Source organism: Pyrgilauda ruficollis, unplaced genomic scaffold (genome assembly GCF_017590135.1).
Source record: "Pyrgilauda ruficollis isolate IOZ18807 unplaced genomic scaffold, ASM1759013v1 scaffold15, whole genome shotgun sequence".
Taxonomy (NCBI): Eukaryota; Metazoa; Chordata; class Aves; order Passeriformes; family Passeridae; genus Pyrgilauda; species Pyrgilauda ruficollis.
In genome coordinates this window covers 4046460-4067078 of record NW_024513654.1, presented here as the reverse complement: position 1 = coordinate 4067078, position 20619 = coordinate 4046460, and the positions used below count along the sequence as shown (strand labels likewise).

Below are 20619 nucleotides of genomic sequence, written 5' to 3'. Positions count from 1 at the left end.
CTTAAGGTTTCTTTAATGGGAAGAGAAGGGATCAAAAGCAATTTGATTTAAAATACATGTGTATTTTTTATTAAATAATTACATGAGATCTGTGGGTTCCTGACTTCATGCTGTTCCCAGTGCTACCAAGCCACCTACTTGGCCAGAACTGGGGTTGAAGCAAAGCTCAGAAACAAAGTCCTTGTTTGCTTGTTTGCATGCTGGATTTCCTGTCCTGTTTATCCTTCTATTCTAATTTTGGAGAATGAAGCAGATCATTCATCTCATTCCTCCTTCCCAGGAACCTGCCACAAAAATATTTATAACTGGGTATAAATAAACATGGTTTTGTTTCTGCATCTCATAGCCAGCAAGCAGATTCAATTTTTCAGTCATTGATAACAAATCCTCATGTAGATTGAGATTTCAAAAAGCTAATTAAGGTCTGCAGGGTATGGGTAAGAAACAGCATTTTTCTGGTTTTCTTTCATTTCTCCCCATGCTTCCCCATGGAATTCCAGAGAATCCATTGACATCAGGCTGAATTCAGCAGCTGAGCACAACCTTCTGCTCCCAGTTCTGCCTCAGGAATCCTGTAATGCCCAAGCCCCACTGATTGCACCAAATTCCAATTGTATAACTAAAGGAATATACTCTAGAGATCATTTCACTCCACTGATAATTTTATTTTCTTAGTTAACTCCATCAGACTTACCAAGTCACAACCAAGTTTTTCAAACAGGATTGCACTAGAATCTCCCTGTGGTATTTTTAATTTTTTTGACTGTTTTTATCTAGATGGCAAAACCTAAGGAGACACTAAAATTCACACAGCAGCTTGTGAATATTAGGAGATCTTCTCTCTCAGACTCAGGACACAAGAAGTCCATTTTAATGAAACCTCTCCTGACTGAGGAAACTCGTCAGTGACCTGGCTGTGTGGAGTGAGAGTTGTTTCCATTTCCTAGAATAAAACTTGGAGCACCTCTTTTGCCCTGAATCACCTGGTACTCATCCAACCAAATTTTCCCTCTTTTTTTTTTTCCTGAAATAAGTGGATTAGTCAGAGGGTGTAATGTAGACATTAATTGCACTGCTGCTGTTCTAAAGAGCCTGCCAAGTCTCAATGATTGTCACTTTTTTTTCCCTGTATTTTTCTCATCTCTTCAGAGGTGGATTCTCTATTTCCTCCCAGTGACTGACTGGTGATGCTGAGATATTTTGGAAGAATTTGGCATTGATTACCCCTTCTATTGCTAAGCCTGGATTCAAGCAGGGCTTTGTTGCACGAGATATGAAAATCAAGTTGTGTTCATGTGAGGGCTCTGTGCCTCCGTGCAAAGGTGTGTCTTTTCCAACCTCAGCGATTCCATGACTCTGTTTGGCAAAGCCAAACCTTCTATCCCAAATTCTGGATGTTGATATCCCCAATTCAGGCTCAGAAATCCAAAAGTGTATCCCCAGCTGCAGAACCTGCTGCTTCAGTTTCCCTTGGAGGTCCCGGGCAGCGTTGGTGTGAGAGCAGCACTCTGAGCAAGCAGAGCAAACACTTGATCTGAGCTTGCCAGCCTGAGACAAGCCCTCTTTGTTCCAGAAGTTGACTGGATTTCGCTGAGGAATGCATTGTTGGGGAAGACAAGAGGGCTGCTCCCTGCCAGCACCGCGAGGATTCATCCGGCCTCACAGGAGGTGCTGCCCAAAGGCAGCAGTGTCACAGCTGGGGTGACAGAAATCAAGCTGGAAATTAACTGTTTGAAACACAGGCTAGAATTTGGACAGTCTTGATGGGTCCCTTTGCATTTTGGGGAAAAAAAAAAAAAAAAAAAAAAAACCAGAAAAAAACTAGCATTTTGTTTACTGCTGATAAGGCAGTCCACTGCCCAGGTAATGTTTTCTCCCTGGCTCCTCTTGGGCCAGTGGCTGCCATGGGTTGTCCAAGGGGAGGGGTTAACCACTGCTCCCACAAAAGAGAAGGGCTTCCAACAATTATTAAGGCACTCAAAAAATGAAGCTATTAGAAAGGAACTCCTGCAAAAAAATTTACTGAAACATTTTAGAAGTTAAAAGTATCTCCACTCTATGAAATTACATTGGCTATTGCTGCTCTCTCAGTTTCTTGCCTTCCACAACATTTCCTCTGTAGTATCAAGCCCTATCAAACCAAATCCTTTGGTTTTACTTTGGTTTGCCTTGGATTTTAATTTTAGTGACCACATTGTTTGATTTATACAACCTTTTTACTATCAACACTTTAAAAATTCATGTTTTTCCCTATTGTCATAAAAAAAAGCGTTTCAAGACTGGTCTGACTTCTGTTGTAGACCTGTGTAATAGTCCTGGAACACGGTGTATTAATCTGCTTCTTATTGTTTCAACAATATCTTCAGCACCACGTGCAATACCCCATTTCCTTGCTAGGTGTAGTTGTAACTGCAGTGACTCAAACTCCACCTAGAAGTGACTGATTTTTTTCATTCACAGCTGGCACAGGCTCTGAAGGAAGAGGCAAACTTCTTATATTTGTGTAATTGCATATAATATCATGCTCTGATGTTTCAGAACCGAATTTGTACAGAGCAGAACACTGGAGGTATTCAATGCTCTTACAGGCACGACCCAGAAGAGCCTGCTTCAAGCAGCATAAACCAACTTGCATAAATCTCTGATTCTGTCCTTCCATGAAACATCCAGGTGCAGGGAAATTCTCTTTTGTTTTTTTAAATAAATCTCTGTGAGGGTGGTGAGTGGGTGGAACCGGTGCTAAGGGCAGGCTGAAATATTTTGCAAAAGAGCCTGGGGGAACATTAGTGGTGATTTCTGGGATTAAAGTGATGCAGCAGCTGTCTGCAGCCAGCAGGTTTGTGGACGTGCTGCATCACCTTCAGGAGATGTGATTTTTGCTCACAGCCCAAGAAAAATTGTCATGGATGATGTGCAGTGCAGGGGGAATGAGAAATACCTGTGGGAGCGTTCTCACAAGGGGTGGTGTGGAGAGAGGGGTGACAGCCACTGTGATGCCAGTGCCATTTGCTTGTGTACAATACCTTTGCTTGCTCAAGAGGAGCCACAGTGAATTTTCAATTTTGTCAAATTCAAAAGTGCTCCTCTGAACTATAAAACACATTTCTCCACAGCATTATGCCTGCATAATCCCCACATTGTCACCAAATCTCTGTCCTATGCAGCGTTTCCCTCTTTTTTTCTTGATTTTTTAACTCATATTTGACATGGCCTCTGAACTATAAAACACATTTCTCCACAGCATTATGCCTCTCTTAATACCCACATTGCCACCAAATCTCTGTCCTATGCAGTGTTTCCCTCTTTTTTTCTTGATTTTTTAACTCATATTTGTCATGGCAAACTTCCATCCAACTAAGATTCGAAATCTTTTAGGGCATTTTAAGCAGCGTCACCCAGAGTCCATCCTGTTACATAACTACCACACTTTTTTAGTCACCTGTAACCTCCTTTAACCAACTCTATTTGCTCTCTACCAAGGCTTGGGAGGAGCAACAAAATCAGTCCCGAGGCACATTCTGCCCTCACAGAACCAACAAACTTTCACACAGGAGACTTTTCCTGAACTTCAAGTCCTAATCCCACATATCTCACCTTGACAAAGCTTTTATTGAGCACCTGAGGATCATTTATTTGAGCAAGATAACCAGGATAAACCAAATGCAAAGGTTCAGAGTCACAACTCCTTTGCAGCTTAGGGGCAGAAAGCAAGAAAAAGGAGCCAGAGCTGTGTCACATCCCTCTGAAGGTGATGCCATGACCTTCTGGCCCTTCTTGGTCCTTACCCAAATTTAACCTTGACAACTTTTATAAATGTCTGCCTGATGGTAAAAAAAGTTCAGAGTCTCATTCTCCACTGACTTTTCAAGTTGTTGGCAAGGACAGTCAGCTCTTAATTAATTATCCAGTTGTTGGACGCTTTGTGAAACGTAACAGGTTAAAAAAAAAAAAGGTGAAGAATAGAATAGATAGAATATCTTGATTTGGGAACAATCCATGATGTTTGAATCCAGCACCCTGCTCCTCAAAAGGGCTACCTACAATTAAAGCACCTGACTTGCAATGATGCCCAGGCACTTCTTGACCCCTGGAAGGTTTTGTGCTGTAACCAGAGGAGCTGTTCCAGTGTCCAATCACCCTCTGAGGGAAGAATCTCTTTGAAAAATACAGTTAATTTTACAGAAACTGTAATTGCTAAAATGTATATTTTGTCTATTTCCTCCTCTGACAGTTTCTAGGAGAACTGAAATACCTGGCATTTTCAATTTCATATTTATTCAACCATTTCTATCTTGAAAAAAAAATCCCTACCATAAAAAACTTGCTCTTTAAATTATTACTGATTTGCACCTTATTTAGTTTCTTCAGTAGTTTATGCATGAGGACAAATTTAAAATACAGTGTATTTTGACCACAGTGAAAGCTGTAATTCTGATTTACATGAGTTTTCATGAGGCTGACCATAGATTTTTAATATTTAAGCAGATTTAATATATGAAATGTAAATATAGATCTGATTTGCCACAGGACTGAAAGGATGTGACCTTTTGAGTGTGAAGAACCTCTTCACTGGATCAGGTTGTTAAAGGTTTCAAGTCTTAAAAGAGGAAAGGTGCTGCATAAAACAGCATTTTCAATGTTATCTGTTATCTGGATATACCTCACACAAGAAAAAAAAACCTAAGAGAATTTTTTGTACTTCCTAACAAAACTCAAAGGCCCTTGAGTGCTATTAAAATGCAAGGAAAAAAGAAAATGTAGTTATAAGGAAGTCATGGTGACACTGTGCTGCTTTGGCTTGATTAACCTCATGTCTTGGTCACCCTTGTCTCAAGGAGTTGAGCCTTGATTTTGCTCTATTAATTTAAATACTTCATTGTAAATATATCAATAAATACCCACCATCATTTGTCTAGCACAGGTAATTTATTTAATTATGGCTAATTTCATAACCACTACTCAGCTGGGAATAAATCACTTTAACTTTGGCAGCCTACAGAGTCTTTCTTCCTCTCTGCATGGGCAGTGAGCTACACTGCACACTTCATGTGCCTCACTGCACTGATTTAATGATTAAACTTTAAAAATTGAAATTAATTTAAAAGGAAACAGTAGTGACAGCTCAGTCCCTGGCACCCCAAGGCCACTCCCGTGTTTGTGATGACAAATGTTCCCAGGGTGCTGGAGAAGGTCACCAGCACCGATGTGACCCTGCCCCGGGCACTGCTGAGGTCAAAGGGATTTGCTGGAAGCTGAGGCAAGCTCTCCATTAAAACCATTGTCCACAGGGCAGTGGAAAGCAGGAAAAGCTGCAGGAATGCAGCAGGTGCCAAGACAAGCAGGGTGTGTTGGCAGAGAGCCTTCGTGGGTAACAGGATGGAATGACCTCTCCTGCCATGTGTGGGGCCAAGGTCGCTGGCACCCCTCGACTTCAGCACAGCCTTCACCCCTGACAAAGATTTTCCCTCACTGAGGCTTCCAGAGGCTCATGTGACATCCTTATCCCAAGGGAATTCTCCTCTGGGGCTGGGCAGCTGGACCCAGCACTCAATACTCAGTTTTGTCCAAACACAGTGGCTTCATATCTAAAGTTTTCACTTTACTATAAAATTCACCATAAATACAGGCAATCACTTTGCAGGTTATGTTATTGAGGATGTGATTTACTTCAGCTGGGATTCGCCTTTTCTATAATCATTCCTGAAAAACACTTCTCACTTCAGAACTAATTGGACTTTGGTGGAAAGGCTGTCAGAGAGAAAACATGGCCTGTTCCAGCACTCGTGTGGCCAGCAGGACCAGGGCAGTGGCTATCCCCTGTGCCAGCACTGCTAAGGCACCTCAGACCTTGGGATCACCTTTGGGATAACAAAGACATTGAGGGGCTGGAATGTGTCCAGGGAAGGGAACAGAACTGGGGAAGGGGCTGGTACAGAATTGAATTTGGCACTGGGAACACTTCACTGTGGTAAGACACTGGACATGGCCTGCCCCAGATTGTTGGGAATACAGCGGGTTCAGCAAAAGCCAGGATTTACCACGTAAGAAAACTTTTCAGGAGTGCAGAATGATGCTGAAAGAAATGACAAATACATTGCTGTAGCATGGGAAAAAGCTGTGAGTTCACACACATCAGTGATTTTTCTTTTTCCCCCGGGAATGAGAAATACAAATAAATACACATAGAGGAGAAGGGCATTCAGCCCTATTCTATTACTTCAAAAGCACTTTGGTGGAATTCCTTACAAATATGCGTACTTTTAAAGGGATTTGCTCAGGTGGAGTGTCTTCATGGGTGCCACAGCAGCTCTGTGGTGTCGGAGCATCTTTTCCAGCCCCGTGCTCGCTTCCCAAGGATGGGGCCCCGCTGCCCTCCAGTGGCAGCAGCCACCAGAAAAGCTCCTCATTTTTCCTCTGCTTTTAGCCCCTTTAGGCCCAGATACTGAGAGAAATTATAACTGTAAATAAAGTTATTTCCAGGGAGGGGAAGATCTGCCAGCACAGCAAAACTTCTCTCTGTGAAGGAAGATTTACGGTGAACCTCTCCAGCCCAAAGCTGTTTCACTACACACCCTGTTTGTTTCCTTGGAGCAGGTTTTGATAGATTACTTTAAGATGTTCTGGGGAACAGCTTTGTCCTTCCAAGACCACAGAGGTCAGCCCTACTGTCATCACTGCTGGTTCTTGGCACGCAGGATTTACCCTCTGCATGACCTCCTTGGGTCCTTACCTGTTTCGTAAAGGAGACTCAGGAATGCTGAAAAAGCAAATCTTGATGATTCTTAATAACTAAAGATTTTTTGCATTCAGCCACGTTCCTTCCATGTCACCTGCTATCCCTATATCAGGGCTCCAAACAGAGCTGTACTGTACCATGAAAATGAGAAAAGCATTCATGAAAAGAAAAAAAATATGTTCATTTTTAATTCAGGTAAGACAATTCAGCTTTGTTTTTCTACTCTCTGTAGCTGATTCCTTTCTCCCTGACAGGACAAAATGAGGCAGAGCTGGAGGCATCCTTTAGGACATCAGAGGCCATGGTGGTGACACCATCACCTCATGCCAGGGAGGACTGGAAGCTCCTTTCTTGCTCTGGGGGCTGCAAGTCAGACAGAGAACTGCAGACCTGAAACAGGCTGGAGGGACCTTCTCCCATGCTAAAGAGAAGTCAGAAAAATAGAAAAAACTGCTTCTTACATGAGTAATTTTGGCAAAAAAAAAGAAGAAAATTTGTTTGGGGCTTGCCTGACACTTTTAGGATGCTAATCTTTTGGCACAATCCTCACACCAATTAATCTCGTTAATATGGTTGTAAATTGGAAAATCTCTTAATGGGTGGCATGAGAATCCTTACCAAACAGCCTAATCTCCAAAAGTAAATCAATCACTGCTTCCTGGAACAGCCACACCATCAACACAGAGCCACAAAGGTGCCCGGGGAGTGTTTGGGAAGATCTTGGTGGCCAGTCCGGAACAGCTCCCTGAGCTGGATGTCCCAATCCGGATGTCTGGATGTACCCTGTGAAAGGAAAATCCTCACTAAATCACTTCCTTGGCATCGATCTGGAAGCTCAGGGAGAGGGATCAGGTTGCACAGCACCTGCCTTTGATGCAGACCAGAACCCACTGGGTATAAGTTGTGTAGCTGTGCTGGGCTAGGGCAGACCACCCCCAACAACCATGGACCTGCACGTGCGTCTCACCTGGCTGCTTCTGCTGAGCACCACGCTCCTGACTGAACCAGGTACGGCCTTGAAAATCTTTTTGATTTTACAGAAATGTTACTGAATGATTTCTGAAATGTTGCAGAATTGTTTACTAATGCAGGCTGGCTTGCTGGGAAGTGGTGGCAAAGATTCTCCTCGAATATTGCTGATGAGTTTTGTACCGTAGAATTGACGGTTTGTCTTCCACTTCAAAGATTCAGTCCAAATCCATAGGTTGTGTTTCAAAATACATGTATTTCAAAATGTATGCATTTCAAAATGTATGAATTTCAAAATACATAATACAATATATATAATATATGTAATATTATATTAATATACTGTATTTCAAAATATAACCTATGAAGGTTACAGACTGAGGAAGGCTGAAGAATATTCCTTTGTTTCTTTTCCGTGAGGAAAATAGCTTGTGGAAGTTGTTTTCTAAATGTTCTTCATCTAATATTCTAGTTTTAATTAAAATTATTCTATGCTGTCTTTTTTAAAATGTAGAGAAAGAGGGGGAAAGAAACACAGAGCAGTCTGCCAGACCCAGGTGGAAATATGCTCTGCATGGCATGTTCCTTCAAACTTATAATCTTGCTAGCTTGAATGAGATAATTTGACCTTTATTTATCACCATAGGCACCATGAAAAAAAGTCTTGCCAATCCCTTACAAAAAGTGGTAATTTCACAGAGAGATTAAGGACTGGCTGTACTGAATTATTTAAAAAAAAATTATTTACAAAACAAGAGTATGATGTGTTACTTCAGGGCTAATAAGTTTCCTTCTCTGCCACAGCAAGTGGAGCTTGGTGGAACCAGGCAGACACAGACCTAAAATCAATATGGACCAAATTTGCCGAGTGGATTAAAGAAAAATTGGAGCAAAATGGTAAGAGATGTGCTCCTGAGTGTGAACACACCTGGCAGATGTGCAGAGTTCCCAGAGCCAGCTCTGGGGAGCTCTGGGGAGCCTCAGCAGCACAGCCAGCCATACCCCACCAGGGTAGATCATGGGGATGCAGATTTAGACATCAGAAGTTTAGCTATAAATTAACAAATTGAGATTTACCTGTCAACTTTTGCTTTAGTTCCACCACAACCACAGCTGAGACTGGAATCTGGAGGGCACCGATGCGCCGGGAGGGTTGAAGTTTATCATGATGGAAAATGGGGCACAGTCTGTGATGATTATTTCAATATGAACAGTGCCAACGTTGTGTGCAGACAACTTCACTGTGGCCAAGCTGTCTCTGTCCTGGGACTGTCTTACTTTGGCCTCAGTGGAAAAGTTATCCAGTTGGATGATGTGCAGTGTAGAGGAACTGAATCCCACCTTTGGGACTGCCGGCATGCCGGCTGGGGCAAGCACAACTGTGGACCCAGTGAGGATGTTGGTGTCATCTGCTCAGGTAAAGATAAAAATAATAATGAATAATAAGAAAAAACCCTCCTTGGACTATGCTGTTCAACATAAATGCAAGAAATATCAGGGTAGAGCTTGGAAATCAGGCCAGGGCTGAAAAGTGGAGGTGGGGTGCTTCTTCTGTTTGAGTCTGAGTGATTGAGGAGCAAAAGGATGCTTTGCACAAAATAACAAGATTGGACAGCAAGCCCTGGGTATGAAAACAGTGAAAAGCAGGTAGTTCAGGACCACTTTAGTCAACACCTTACAGACAACCCCCAAGACAACAAAGGCAAAGAGTAAGGAGAAAATAGTGGCCATCTAGTCGTGAACCAGGCATGTATGAGTGGAAAAAAAATAATTCTTGCCATAAATATGTAATATAAATAACTGCCCAATAAAGTAAATTCTTGCTTTTTTTTTTGCTGTTCACAGATGCAACGCAATCCACGGTTGCACCGACAGGTAAGGCTGAGCTTTTGGGACAGGACTCCCAAAATTAGCTCTGTAAAGTCTCCCCAGTGCTCAGAGTCTAATTTTTAAACTCAAAAAATCATGTTACAGCTCCTTGGCAGTTTTCTACAAAGGCATGCTCTGAATTACAAGTTATTGCTCCAAACTACTATTTATTCGCCCACTGCAACATTATTTCTTTATATTTTCATTATTTCTTTGCATTGCTAATACAAACTGTATTTGCCACTTACCTACTAATAATTAATGAAAACATGAGGCAAGCCTTACACTCCAGGTCTAAGTTTCTGATTCCAAATTTTTGCTGAAATAATCATAACACCCTGGAAACCTTAAAGTACAGATTCTAGTAATGTTTCTTGGGATTTCTAGGAGTTAATTATGCCCTTCATAATCCACAGTCACAGGAGAGCAGGTGTTTTCTACCACATAGAATCACAGAATCATGATTATATGTTTTATTATATGTAACACAGAAATGAAAAGCTGGTTCCCAAAAGCATTTATTCTTAAGGTTTTAACAAAGCAGCAACTGTGACAACTTCACAGAACCCCTGACTTCTGCTGGCAAAGGCAAGGTTAAGAAAACAATTTTCTAATTGTCATGGGTGGAAATTTTGAGCAACAGGTGGGATTTGTTTAAAGCAGGCAGGAGGAGCACAAGTGTCCCAAATTCACTTACAATAACTACTGGAAGATGCTGTTCTGAGCCACATGACCAAAAGTTAAAGTGCAGGGATCTTTCTTTCCCATGAAACCCAAATCCCTGCAATGTCTCTGGAGGTTCCTCCCCTGCTCCCAGCTCAGCCCCAGCACAGACTGAGACTCCTGCTGCTCCAGAGACCACGCTAACCCTCAGGGAAGGTGAGGCACCCTTGGGGGCTGGAAGACACTCCCAAAGCACTAGACAAATCTCATGTTTTATTCTCCCTCACAAGGGCACCTTTGCACCTTTCCAAATGATTATTGCACCTCCAGGAGTGAAGCAATGCAGTCAGGAACAACACAAACACCTTTGTTAACAAATATTAAATGAGGTGAAAGTAATTTTGTTGCCATCAAAAATAAAAGGCTGGGCAATGACTCATTGTCCCACAAAGCCCAAATTTATTTACCTTCATCAAGACTTTCATTCACGTGTTCACTCCTAATTGCTGCCAATCTCTCTCTGTTTTGTATTTCCCCAACTAGCCCTAGATGTGTTTTCTGCACCCACCACTGTCACAGAGGAAATGACCACATTAGTTCCTGAGACCCCAGCCACAGCTGATGAAGGTAAGGACAGCCATTTCACATGTGCTTTTTAAAGCAAACACTCTGTTAATTTGGGGTTTTCAGCTAAATTGTGACCATGGAAATCTGTAAATATTCATAGCAGACAATATAGTTGTCCTTAGTTCCTCTTTTGTGAAGGAGCAATCCTCTTACAACACCTTCACTTGAAAAATATCAGTCTGTCAGGCAGGGATACATGCACTTACTGATTAATACCTCTGAGCTGTAGTTTTAAAGAACACCCTTACAAATTTGCAAAGAAAAACTGTTCAGATCATTGTAATTCTGTGTGTATAAAATTAATCAAATTCTGGAAACATTAAGGACCACAGACTGGCATTTGCACTAATTTCCCTCAGCTGGGGAGTGAGCTTCTCCAGTTATTTAGCAGACTGGTAATCGTGGAATGGTTTGGGTTGGAAGAGACCCTAAAGATCACCAGGATCCAACCCTCTCCCATGGGCAGCCACTAGATCAGTATTTTTATTAAATCTGAGACCTAAATCAAGTCACAAGCTCTTGAAATCACTCTTAAGCTTTTAATTGCTGCTTGCAGCCATTTAATTACTCATCCTTTCAACCTCCCTCCCTTTCCACCACCACCACAGAGGAGATCAGGACATCAGAAATCCCAATTACACCACAGACAGTAAAGGGCTCTTTCCCTCTTGTTTCCACATTTCTTCCTCTTCCTCACAGCCTCTGCAAACACTTCAGAACCAAACTTGTTGCCTGCTGCACTTGAAGAAGATGTGACAACCACAGCTGCAGAAATCCTTTCCACACTGGCTGAGGGTAAGATACAGACACAATGCCATAAAACCTAATAGTAGTGCTTGAATTTGTTCAAAACAGATTACACTGATAAGATTAAAGTAAATTAATGAAATTCAAGATCATTCAACTGCTAGCTCATTGTCTCAGTGAAGAAGCAAGGTTGGGGAGAGAGGCTGAACCAGGCAGTATTTAAAGGATGGGGAAAAATAAACCAAACCACATCCCTTAAATTACAAGGTGTCCCAGAAAAAATAGGCTCTGTCACTGTTATATCTAAGTCCTGATTTCCTATAAACAGGAAATGCTGTAGGTCTTAGAGGACAAGTATATCGTTAAAATGCAGACAATATTTAATTTCACCTTTTCATTCTATATTAAGTAATACAGCATGACTCTAGCTTATATGTTATGGATCTTGGTGGAAAAAATAAACATTTAAATGCACACAATGTTTAATTAAATCTTTTCTCTCTCACAGCAACAGTCTCTCCTACTGCTGAGCCTGCAGAAGTAACCACAAGTAAGTAAAATAGCATTGCTGTGGTGTACATGCTATCAGTCTTGTGGAAAAAAATATATATTTAACATGCACATAAACTTTAATTTCACCTTTTCTTTCTCACAGCAACAGTCTCTCCTACTGCTGAGCCTGCAGATGTAACCACACGTAAGTAAAATAGCATTACTGTGGTGTAGCTGCCATCAAGCCTCTCCCAGTACTGCACCAGCAGACATTACCACCAGTAAGTAAAACAGCATTACTGTGGCATACGTTCTATCAGTCCTCAGGACAAAAATTATATATTTAATGAGCACACAATATTTAATTTCACCTTTTCTTTCTCACAGCAACAGTCTCTCCTACTGCTGAGCCTGCACATGCAACCATAAGTAAGTAAAACAGCATTACTGTGGTGTTCATGCTATCAGTCTTTAGAGGAAAAAAAAACATTTAAAATGCATATAAAATTTAATTTACCATTTCTTTCCTACAGCAACAGTCTCTCCCAGTACTGCACCAGCAGACATTACCACCAGTAAGTGATACAGCTTTACTCTGGATTGCATGCTACAAGTTTCAGAGCAAAAAACATACAATTAATATTTAATTTCACCTTTTCTTTCTCACAGCAACAGTCTCCCCTACTACTGAGAGTGCAGATGCAACCACAAGTAAGTAAAATATCATTACTGTGGTGTACATGCTATCAGTCTTTAAGGGAAAAAAACATTTAAAATGCATATAAAATTTAATTTCACCTTTTCTTTCTCACAGCAACAGTCTCTCCTGCTGCTGAGCCTGCAGACATTACCACATGTAAGTAAATAGCATTACTGTGGTGTATGCTATCAGTCTTGAGGGGAAAAATATACATTTAACATGCATATAAAATTTAATTTCACCTTTTCTTTTTCACAGCAACAGTCTCTCCTAGTACTGCATCAGCAGACATTACCACAAGTAAGTAAAATAGCATTACTGTGGCATACATTCTGTCAGTCCTGAGGACAAAAATTATATATTTACTGTGCCCACAATATTTAAGTTCACTTTTCCTTTCCTACAGCAACAGTCTCTCCCAGTACCGCACCAGCACACATTACCACTAGGAAGTAAAATAGCATTACTGTGGTGTAACTTCTATCAGTCCTGAGGACAAAAATTATATATTTAATGTACACACCATATGTAATTTCGCCTTTTCTTTCCTACAGCAACAGTCTCTCCCAGTACCGCACCAGCACACATTACCACTAGGAAGTAAAATAGCATTACTGTGGTGTAACTTCTATCAGTCCTGAGGACAAAAATTATATATTTAATGTACACACCATATGTAATTTCGCCTTTTCTTTCCTACAGCAACAGTCTCTCCCAGTACCGCACCAGCACACATTACCACTAGGAAGTAAAATAGCATTACTGTGGTGTAACTTCTATCAGTCCTGAGGACAAAAATTATATATTTAATGTACACACCATATGTAATTTCGCCTTTTCTTTCCTACAGCAACAGTCTCTCCCAGTACCGCACCAGCACACATTACCACTAGGAAGTAAAATAGCATTACTGTGGTGTAACTTCTATCAGTCCTGAGGACAAAAATTATATATTTAATGTACACACCATATGTAATTTCGCCTTTTCTTTCCTACAGCAACAGTCTCTCCCAGTACCGCACCAGCACACATTACCACTAGGAAGTAAAATAGCATTACTGTGGTGTAACTTCTATCAGTCCTGAGGACAAAAATTATATATTTAATGTACACACCATATGTAATTTCGCCTTTTCTTTCCTACAGCAACAGTCTCTCCCAGTACCGCACCAGCACACATTACCACTAGGAAGTAAAATAGCATTACTGTGGTGTAACTTCTATCAGTCCTGAGGACAAAAATTATATATTTAATGTACACACCATATGTAATTTCGCCTTTTCTTTCCTACAGCAACAGTCTCTCCCAGTACCGCACCAGCACACATTACCACTAGGAAGTAAAATAGCATTACTGTGGTGTAACTTCTATCAGTCCTGAGGACAAAAATTATATATTTAATGTACACACCATATGTAATTTCGCCTTTTCTTTCCTACAGCAACAGTCTCTCCCAGTACCGCACCAGCACACATTACCACTAGGAAGTAAAATAGCATTACTGTGGTGTAACTTCTATCAGTCCTGAGGACAAAAATTATATATTTAATGTACACACCATATGTAATTTCGCCTTTTCTTTCCTACAGCAACAGTCTCTCCCAGTACCGCACCAGCACACATTACCACTAGGAAGTAAAATAGCATTACTGTGGTGTAACTTCTATCAGTCCTGAGGACAAAAATTATATATTTAATGTACACACCATATGTAATTTCGCCTTTTCTTTCCTACAGCAACAGTCTCTCCCAGTACCGCACCAGCACACATTACCACTAGGAAGTAAAATAGCATTACTGTGGTGTAACTTCTATCAGTCCTGAGGACAAAAATTATATATTTAATGTACACACCATATGTAATTTCGCCTTTTCTTTCCTACAGCAACAGTCTCTCCCAGTACCGCACCAGCACACATTACCACTAGGAAGTAAAATAGCATTACTGTGGTGTAACTTCTATCAGTCCTGAGGACAAAAATTATATATTTAATGTGCACACAATATTTAATTTCACCTTTTCTTTCTCACAGCAACAGTCTCTCCTACTGCTGAGCCTGCAGAAGTAACCACAAATAAGTAAAATAGCATTACTGTGGTGTAAATTCTATCAGTCCTGAGGACAAAAATTATATATTTAATGTACACACCATATGTAATTTCACCTTTTCTTTCCTACAGCAACAGTCTCTCCTAGTACTGCACCAGCAGACATTACCACCAGTAAGTGACACAGCTTTACTCTGGTTTGCATGCTACAATACCACCAGTAAGTGACACAGCTTTCCTCTGGATTGCATGCTACAAGTTTCAGAGCAAAAAAAACCATTTAATATTTAATTTCACCTTTTCTTTCTCACAGCAACAGTCTCTCCTACTGCTGAGCCTGCAGAAGTAACCACAAGTAAGTAAAATAGCATTACTGAGGTGTACATGCTATCAGTCTTTAGGGGAAAAAAAACCATTCAGAATGCATATAAAATTTAATTTCTCCTTTTCTTCTTTTACAGCAACCGTTGCTCCTACTTCTGGACCTGCAGATGCAACCACAAGTAAGTAAAATAGCATTACTGTGGTGTACATGCTATCAGTCTTTAGGGGAAAAACCATTTAAAATGCATATAAAATTTCATTTCACCTTTTTTTTTCTCACAGCAACAGTCTCTCCTAGTACTGCACCAGCAGACATTACCCCTGGTAAGTAACAAAGAGTAACTATGACCTACATGCTATGGGTGTCAGGGGAAAAAATACATTTAACATGCAGACAATATTAAAATTCATCTTTTCTTTCTCACAGCAGCAGCATCCACTGCTGCACCAGCAGACACTGCCACCTGTAAGGAATGCAGGGCTGCTCTGCTTTCCTTGTTTAGCTGTCTGCCATGCTCTCATCAAGTATTGTCTGCTTCCCTGCCTCCATAATAATACAATCTCATAAATTATAATTGGAGATAATCACAATTGCCTTTCCTTTGGCTTCCAGACAAAATAAAGGAGCAAAAGGGAAAGGAGGAACAGAGAAACTCTGGCCCTGATGAAAGCACTGGGATGGGGCAGACACCCTACATCAATATAAACCCTGATTTGCTCTTGGTCATCCCATTCCCAGAAAATCAACCTTCCTGCACCTGCCAGAGCTGCATCCCAATCCCTGCACCCTCTGGGATGTATTTGCCATGGGACTGGGCAGCTTCAGCCCCCACCACGGCACCCCCAGCCCTCACCAGCACATGGCACTGGGCAGGCACTGAATGTTAGGAACTTCATCCCAGCCCCAAAGTGGTGTCTAGCAAAGAGCCCCAGCTCCCAGAGCTGTGCCATGGTCAGAGGCAGCACAGGGATGTGTTTTCCTCCCACCCTGGAACATTGTCCAGCCCTCAAGCGAGACCTTGAGTCTCCTGAGGGGTGTCTAGCAAAGAGCCCCAGCTCCCAGAGCTGTGCCATGGTCAGAGGCAGCACAGGGATGTGTTTTCCTCCCACCCTGGAATAATTGTCCAGCCCTCAAGCGAGACCTTGCGTCTCCTGAGATTTGGGTATCTCTCACCTGCCCAGCTCTGGGAAAGCAGTTTTTAACCTGCAGTTTTGTTTTCTCTCTGGTCAGCCCCTGCAGAAGACACAACACCTGGAGCAGCAGGTGTGTATGACTTCGGTATATTGGTCAGAATTTCAGGATCAAGCATCAGCTTGAGTAAAATCCTGTTCCACACACCCTTGACAGCCCTGGCTTTGCCCACACCATAATGGACCAGGCACTCAAGTGTGGTTTTGTTTTCTCTTTGACAGTCACAACTGAGCCCACAACAGCTGAAACCCCAGGTATTTATTTCTGGTCATTTCTGCAGCTGTGGTGAGCACTGTACTGCATTTCATGTGAGTCATCCCTGTATTAGAGCATAGACAATGTTTGACTTCATCTTTTCTCTTCTCACAGTGCCAAGTTCACCTGCTGCATCAGTCCCTCCACCTCCTGAAACAACAGCCATTACCACAGGTAAATGAAGCAGATTTACCCTGGTTTATGCCCTTAACTCCCTACCAAAGCTGGGATCTGATGATGTGCTGGCAAGGCTCCCTGTCTCCATGCATCATCTCATGGAATTAATATTGAAATTTAGGGATAATTTTTTTGGCTTCCCACAAATCGAGGGACCTGCATTTTTAGTATTGATGTGGGAGGAATACCTGCTCTGCTGCAAGCTCTAGGGAACTGGAATTCACTGGGGCAGACACACCACATCAATATAAATTCAGATTTCCTCTAGATCACCTCACCCTACAAAGCCAGCTCCCTTGAACTTCCAAACTGCATCCCCACTGGAAGCTGAGTCAGTGGGAACCCTTTTGACATATTCATATTCATTTGCTTTGAACCTCAGTTTTCCACAGTGGGCTTTACCTTTTGAAAAAAATTGAATTGCAAATTCTGCTCACTAGTTGATAACATTCTGCCTCAGCTGCTCACAGAGCAGACCCAGGGTTTCTTTCAGAGTCTGGCCATAGCAGCTGCTTGCATAAAATGCACTTGGCTGCTTTGGTAAAACACACAAGAAACAGAACTTCAGCTGCAAAGCAGGCATTTGAGCATGGGGTTATCACCTCACACAGAGGGATAAACAGAATTAAATCTTGTTCCCATTAATGCCGGTAATATGTCACTTGTAGTACTCGAGCCCCCACATTTTCCTTAGTAGGAAACCTTTGTCCATGACAATTTTATTCCTCAGAACTGTTGCTAATAATATTTCCTAGTCCTAATGTGCTCTGCTCATTACAATGTTAATTAACTGGTGGCATAAAAGCACATATCTTCCTCGATCAGCTCACTTTTTAACCTTTTCTATTTTCATTAAAAGCCAATCCAAAGACAAACGCAGCAACTACAGGCTCAGGTAAGATATCTGATTCTTTCTTCTTTTCAATGACTTCTCTTCCTAAGGGCAGGATTCCCTGGGTAAGAGATGTGAGCTGGGAAGGGCTGGCAGTGCAGTGGCAGAGGGGATCTGAGTGCAGGGGGAGTGGGAGAGGCTGGATGCAGGCAGAGAGATTGGGAGTGCCACAGCTCAGCCAGGGACCACACACTGCTTATACAGAGCTGGCAGCAGAGCCATCCTCAGTGCTGAGTGCCAAGGGGATGAGCTGGCCCAGGTCTGCATCACTTATGGTCAAAAATCATTTGAAATGTCCTCCCACAGCCTGCCAGCTGCTGCCCAGCCAGTGCCTGTGCTCTGGAGGGCTCACAGGCAGAGACACCTCCTGATCCTGGCAAATTCCCCCTCTTCCAGGAGAGAACAACACCACCTCGGGGTTAGTTGTTAGTTGTAGGAGGGAGAAATGAGAATAGAACATCATCAAAGAGAGAGAAATTAATTTCCTCCCCACTCAGCTGCTGTTCCAGGCCCACATTTAAATTTGCAAAGCAGGCCAGTATTTAATACCTGCTGCATTCTGCTCTGTGCTTACCTCTGGTTTCTCAACTTCCAATTCCTTCCCCTGCAGCAGAGTTCATTCCCCTGCCTAACTACGTGAAGCTGCTGCTGCTGAAATACCTAAACAAGCTGTGCCAGCCAAGGAGACCTGGGATGCCAGAAGTAACATTGGAAGGGTAAATATTTATTCATGCATGTGAGATGCCCCAGCCAAGCTGGGATACCCCAAACATGATTTCACCATTTTCTTACACCCTTCAAATGCTCAGGTACAACTTGATTTGGCTACTCAGTGATACACATACTACCAATTACTAACCACACTAAAGTTTTGTAAACACCATTATTTCTTGGAAACAGACAGACATTCTTGGTGCATGTCTGTTGATCCAGATGTCCCTGGAGCCATTCTTGCTGGAGTCACTGATTTATGGCACCAGGTGATGCTGGCAGGGTTTCAAAGACACACCAGAGGGGCTGGGATGCCGGTGTTGTCTTGGCTGCCCAGGGGAATCCTTCATGGACAGCTCTAAGCTTCCAAAAATCAAAATCCTTCTTTCCAGGGCTGGGCTGTCCTTTAGTTTGTTTTAATTAAGCACGAACCATAGCAGAGTGTGCAGTAAAACTCTACCTCATCACTGTACAGCTTATAATGTGATTTAACATATATTGACAAAATTCCACGAGGTGCTTTACACGTGTGACATTTGTATGGGTTGTGATGCACATTACACCAACAGACATCCAAATTCCACGCAGTGGCATGGAATGAACAGGGGTTCAGTGCTGTGAGTTGTGATTTAACATCACAGCTGGACATTTTTGGAAGAAAGTTTCTTGCAACCGAGGACACAAACGGGCTTGGTCAGCATGCCACAATCGTAACATGACAATTAATATGTGGGGTTGGTTTTTTTTTCCTTTCTCAGGTGTGTGTACGACCCAACCTGTGGGACTCACCTTTCATCAGGCCAGAGGCTCACCCAGCTCCGTTACAGAGCTCCTGTAAACAGCAGAGTTTGCCTATGGTGCAAAGTATCAGGGTGCACCATACGCCCTCCTACTCCTCCTCACAGACCCTTCCCAGGGAACAGGCCCCCTTTTCCTCATCCCAGACCCTTCCCAGGGAACGGGTTCCCTCATCCCAGACCCTTCCCAGGGAACAGGCTCCCTTACCCCAGACCCTTCCCAGGGAACAGGCTCCCTTATCCCAGGCCCTTCCCAGGGAACAGGCTCCCTTACCCCAGACCATTCCCAGGGAACAGGCTCCCTTACCCCAGGCCCTTCCCAGTGTACAGAAGAGTCAGGAGAAGCACAAATGACGGCGTCCTTGTCATCATCGATCCCCAGTAATGAAGCTTCTGACCATGACATTGTGTTGAGCACCTCTAGACCTGTTCACTGTGTTCCAAGATCTGCTGCTTATTTCTAAAAATATACCAGTGGGTGTAAATCTAAAGGTATTTAATCTTAAATGAACTTGGGTTGCTTGATTTCAGATCTTTCTGCTCTATACAGCAGATCTGTAAAAGCCTAAACTCAGTAAATACTCTCAGTGACAAAAAAATAATTGGATCAACTGCCTCTTTTTTTTCTCAAGATTTTGTTTTCTTCTCAATGTTCTTTTAGTTCTGATCATGCTTAGCCCATACAAAACTCCACCACACTCCTAACCCTGTGCTCTGCTTCTCACAGATAATGATTTAAAGGGCATTGGGTTCTGAAGGACACAGCACTGACTGGCAGGGATCCACATGCCAGCTCACACATTCACTGCAGATTCACATCCAGGCACAAAAGGGATGTTAGCATTCAAAAATTCCTTGCAAGTACGTGTGTGGGTTTGAGAAATAAAAGGCTACACAGAGTAAATGCAAATTTAGCGTTTCCAGAAGCCAAAGGGAATTCAAATGCTGTGCAACATCTTTAAACATCTATTTAGTGCCTCCACCCTCAAAAGCAGTGTAAGTACATTTCAGGATGAAGATACAGTTGCATTCAAAATCCTTTAAGTGAGTTAAAAATCAGAGAGAGTTGTTTTAAAGAAGGCATAGGTCTGGGATTAGAAATACAGTATCATTACAAATGCATTATATATCAATTTGCTCATAAAAGAAAATGGTTTTGTCCAAAAAAAAACCCCATTACAATGGAAGAAAAGCACCTGGCTGTGTTTCAAGAAGGTCTTGCCTTTATTTTCTATAAAGTTGGAGAAGCCCTGTTTGCACAGCTGTGGGGTTTGTGCTGCCCTCAGCAGCTCCTGAGGGAGCCCTGGCTGTCCACCCAGGTACCAGCCTGACCCAAGGCCAGGTAAGAGCACACCTGGGCCACTGGCACGGGCTCAGCTCAGGAGCTTTAATTCCTGGGAACTCACTGCTGCACTGAG

General features: G+C 42.3%; 1 protein-coding gene across 1 annotated transcript in view; it reads left to right on the top strand.

Moving 5' to 3' along the window:
• The window catches only part of DMBT1 (deleted in malignant brain tumors 1), a gene marked incomplete at its 5' end in the record, with an annotated part of 39054 nt that extends 19097 nt beyond the window's left edge, over positions 1 to 19957 (top strand). The window contains 11 exon segments of the mRNA XM_041461131.1: positions 8510 to 8602; positions 8802 to 9122; positions 9551 to 9580; positions 10781 to 10864; positions 12120 to 12161; positions 12267 to 12308; positions 12773 to 12814; positions 13062 to 13103; positions 15315 to 15356; positions 15460 to 15501; positions 19929 to 19957. Coding sequence (XP_041317065.1) covers positions 8510 to 8602; positions 8802 to 9122; positions 9551 to 9580; positions 10781 to 10864; positions 12120 to 12161; positions 12267 to 12308; positions 12773 to 12814; positions 13062 to 13103; positions 15315 to 15356; positions 15460 to 15501; positions 19929 to 19957 — 809 coding nt within the window.
• Between the last annotated feature and the right edge of the window lie 662 nt (positions 19958 to 20619).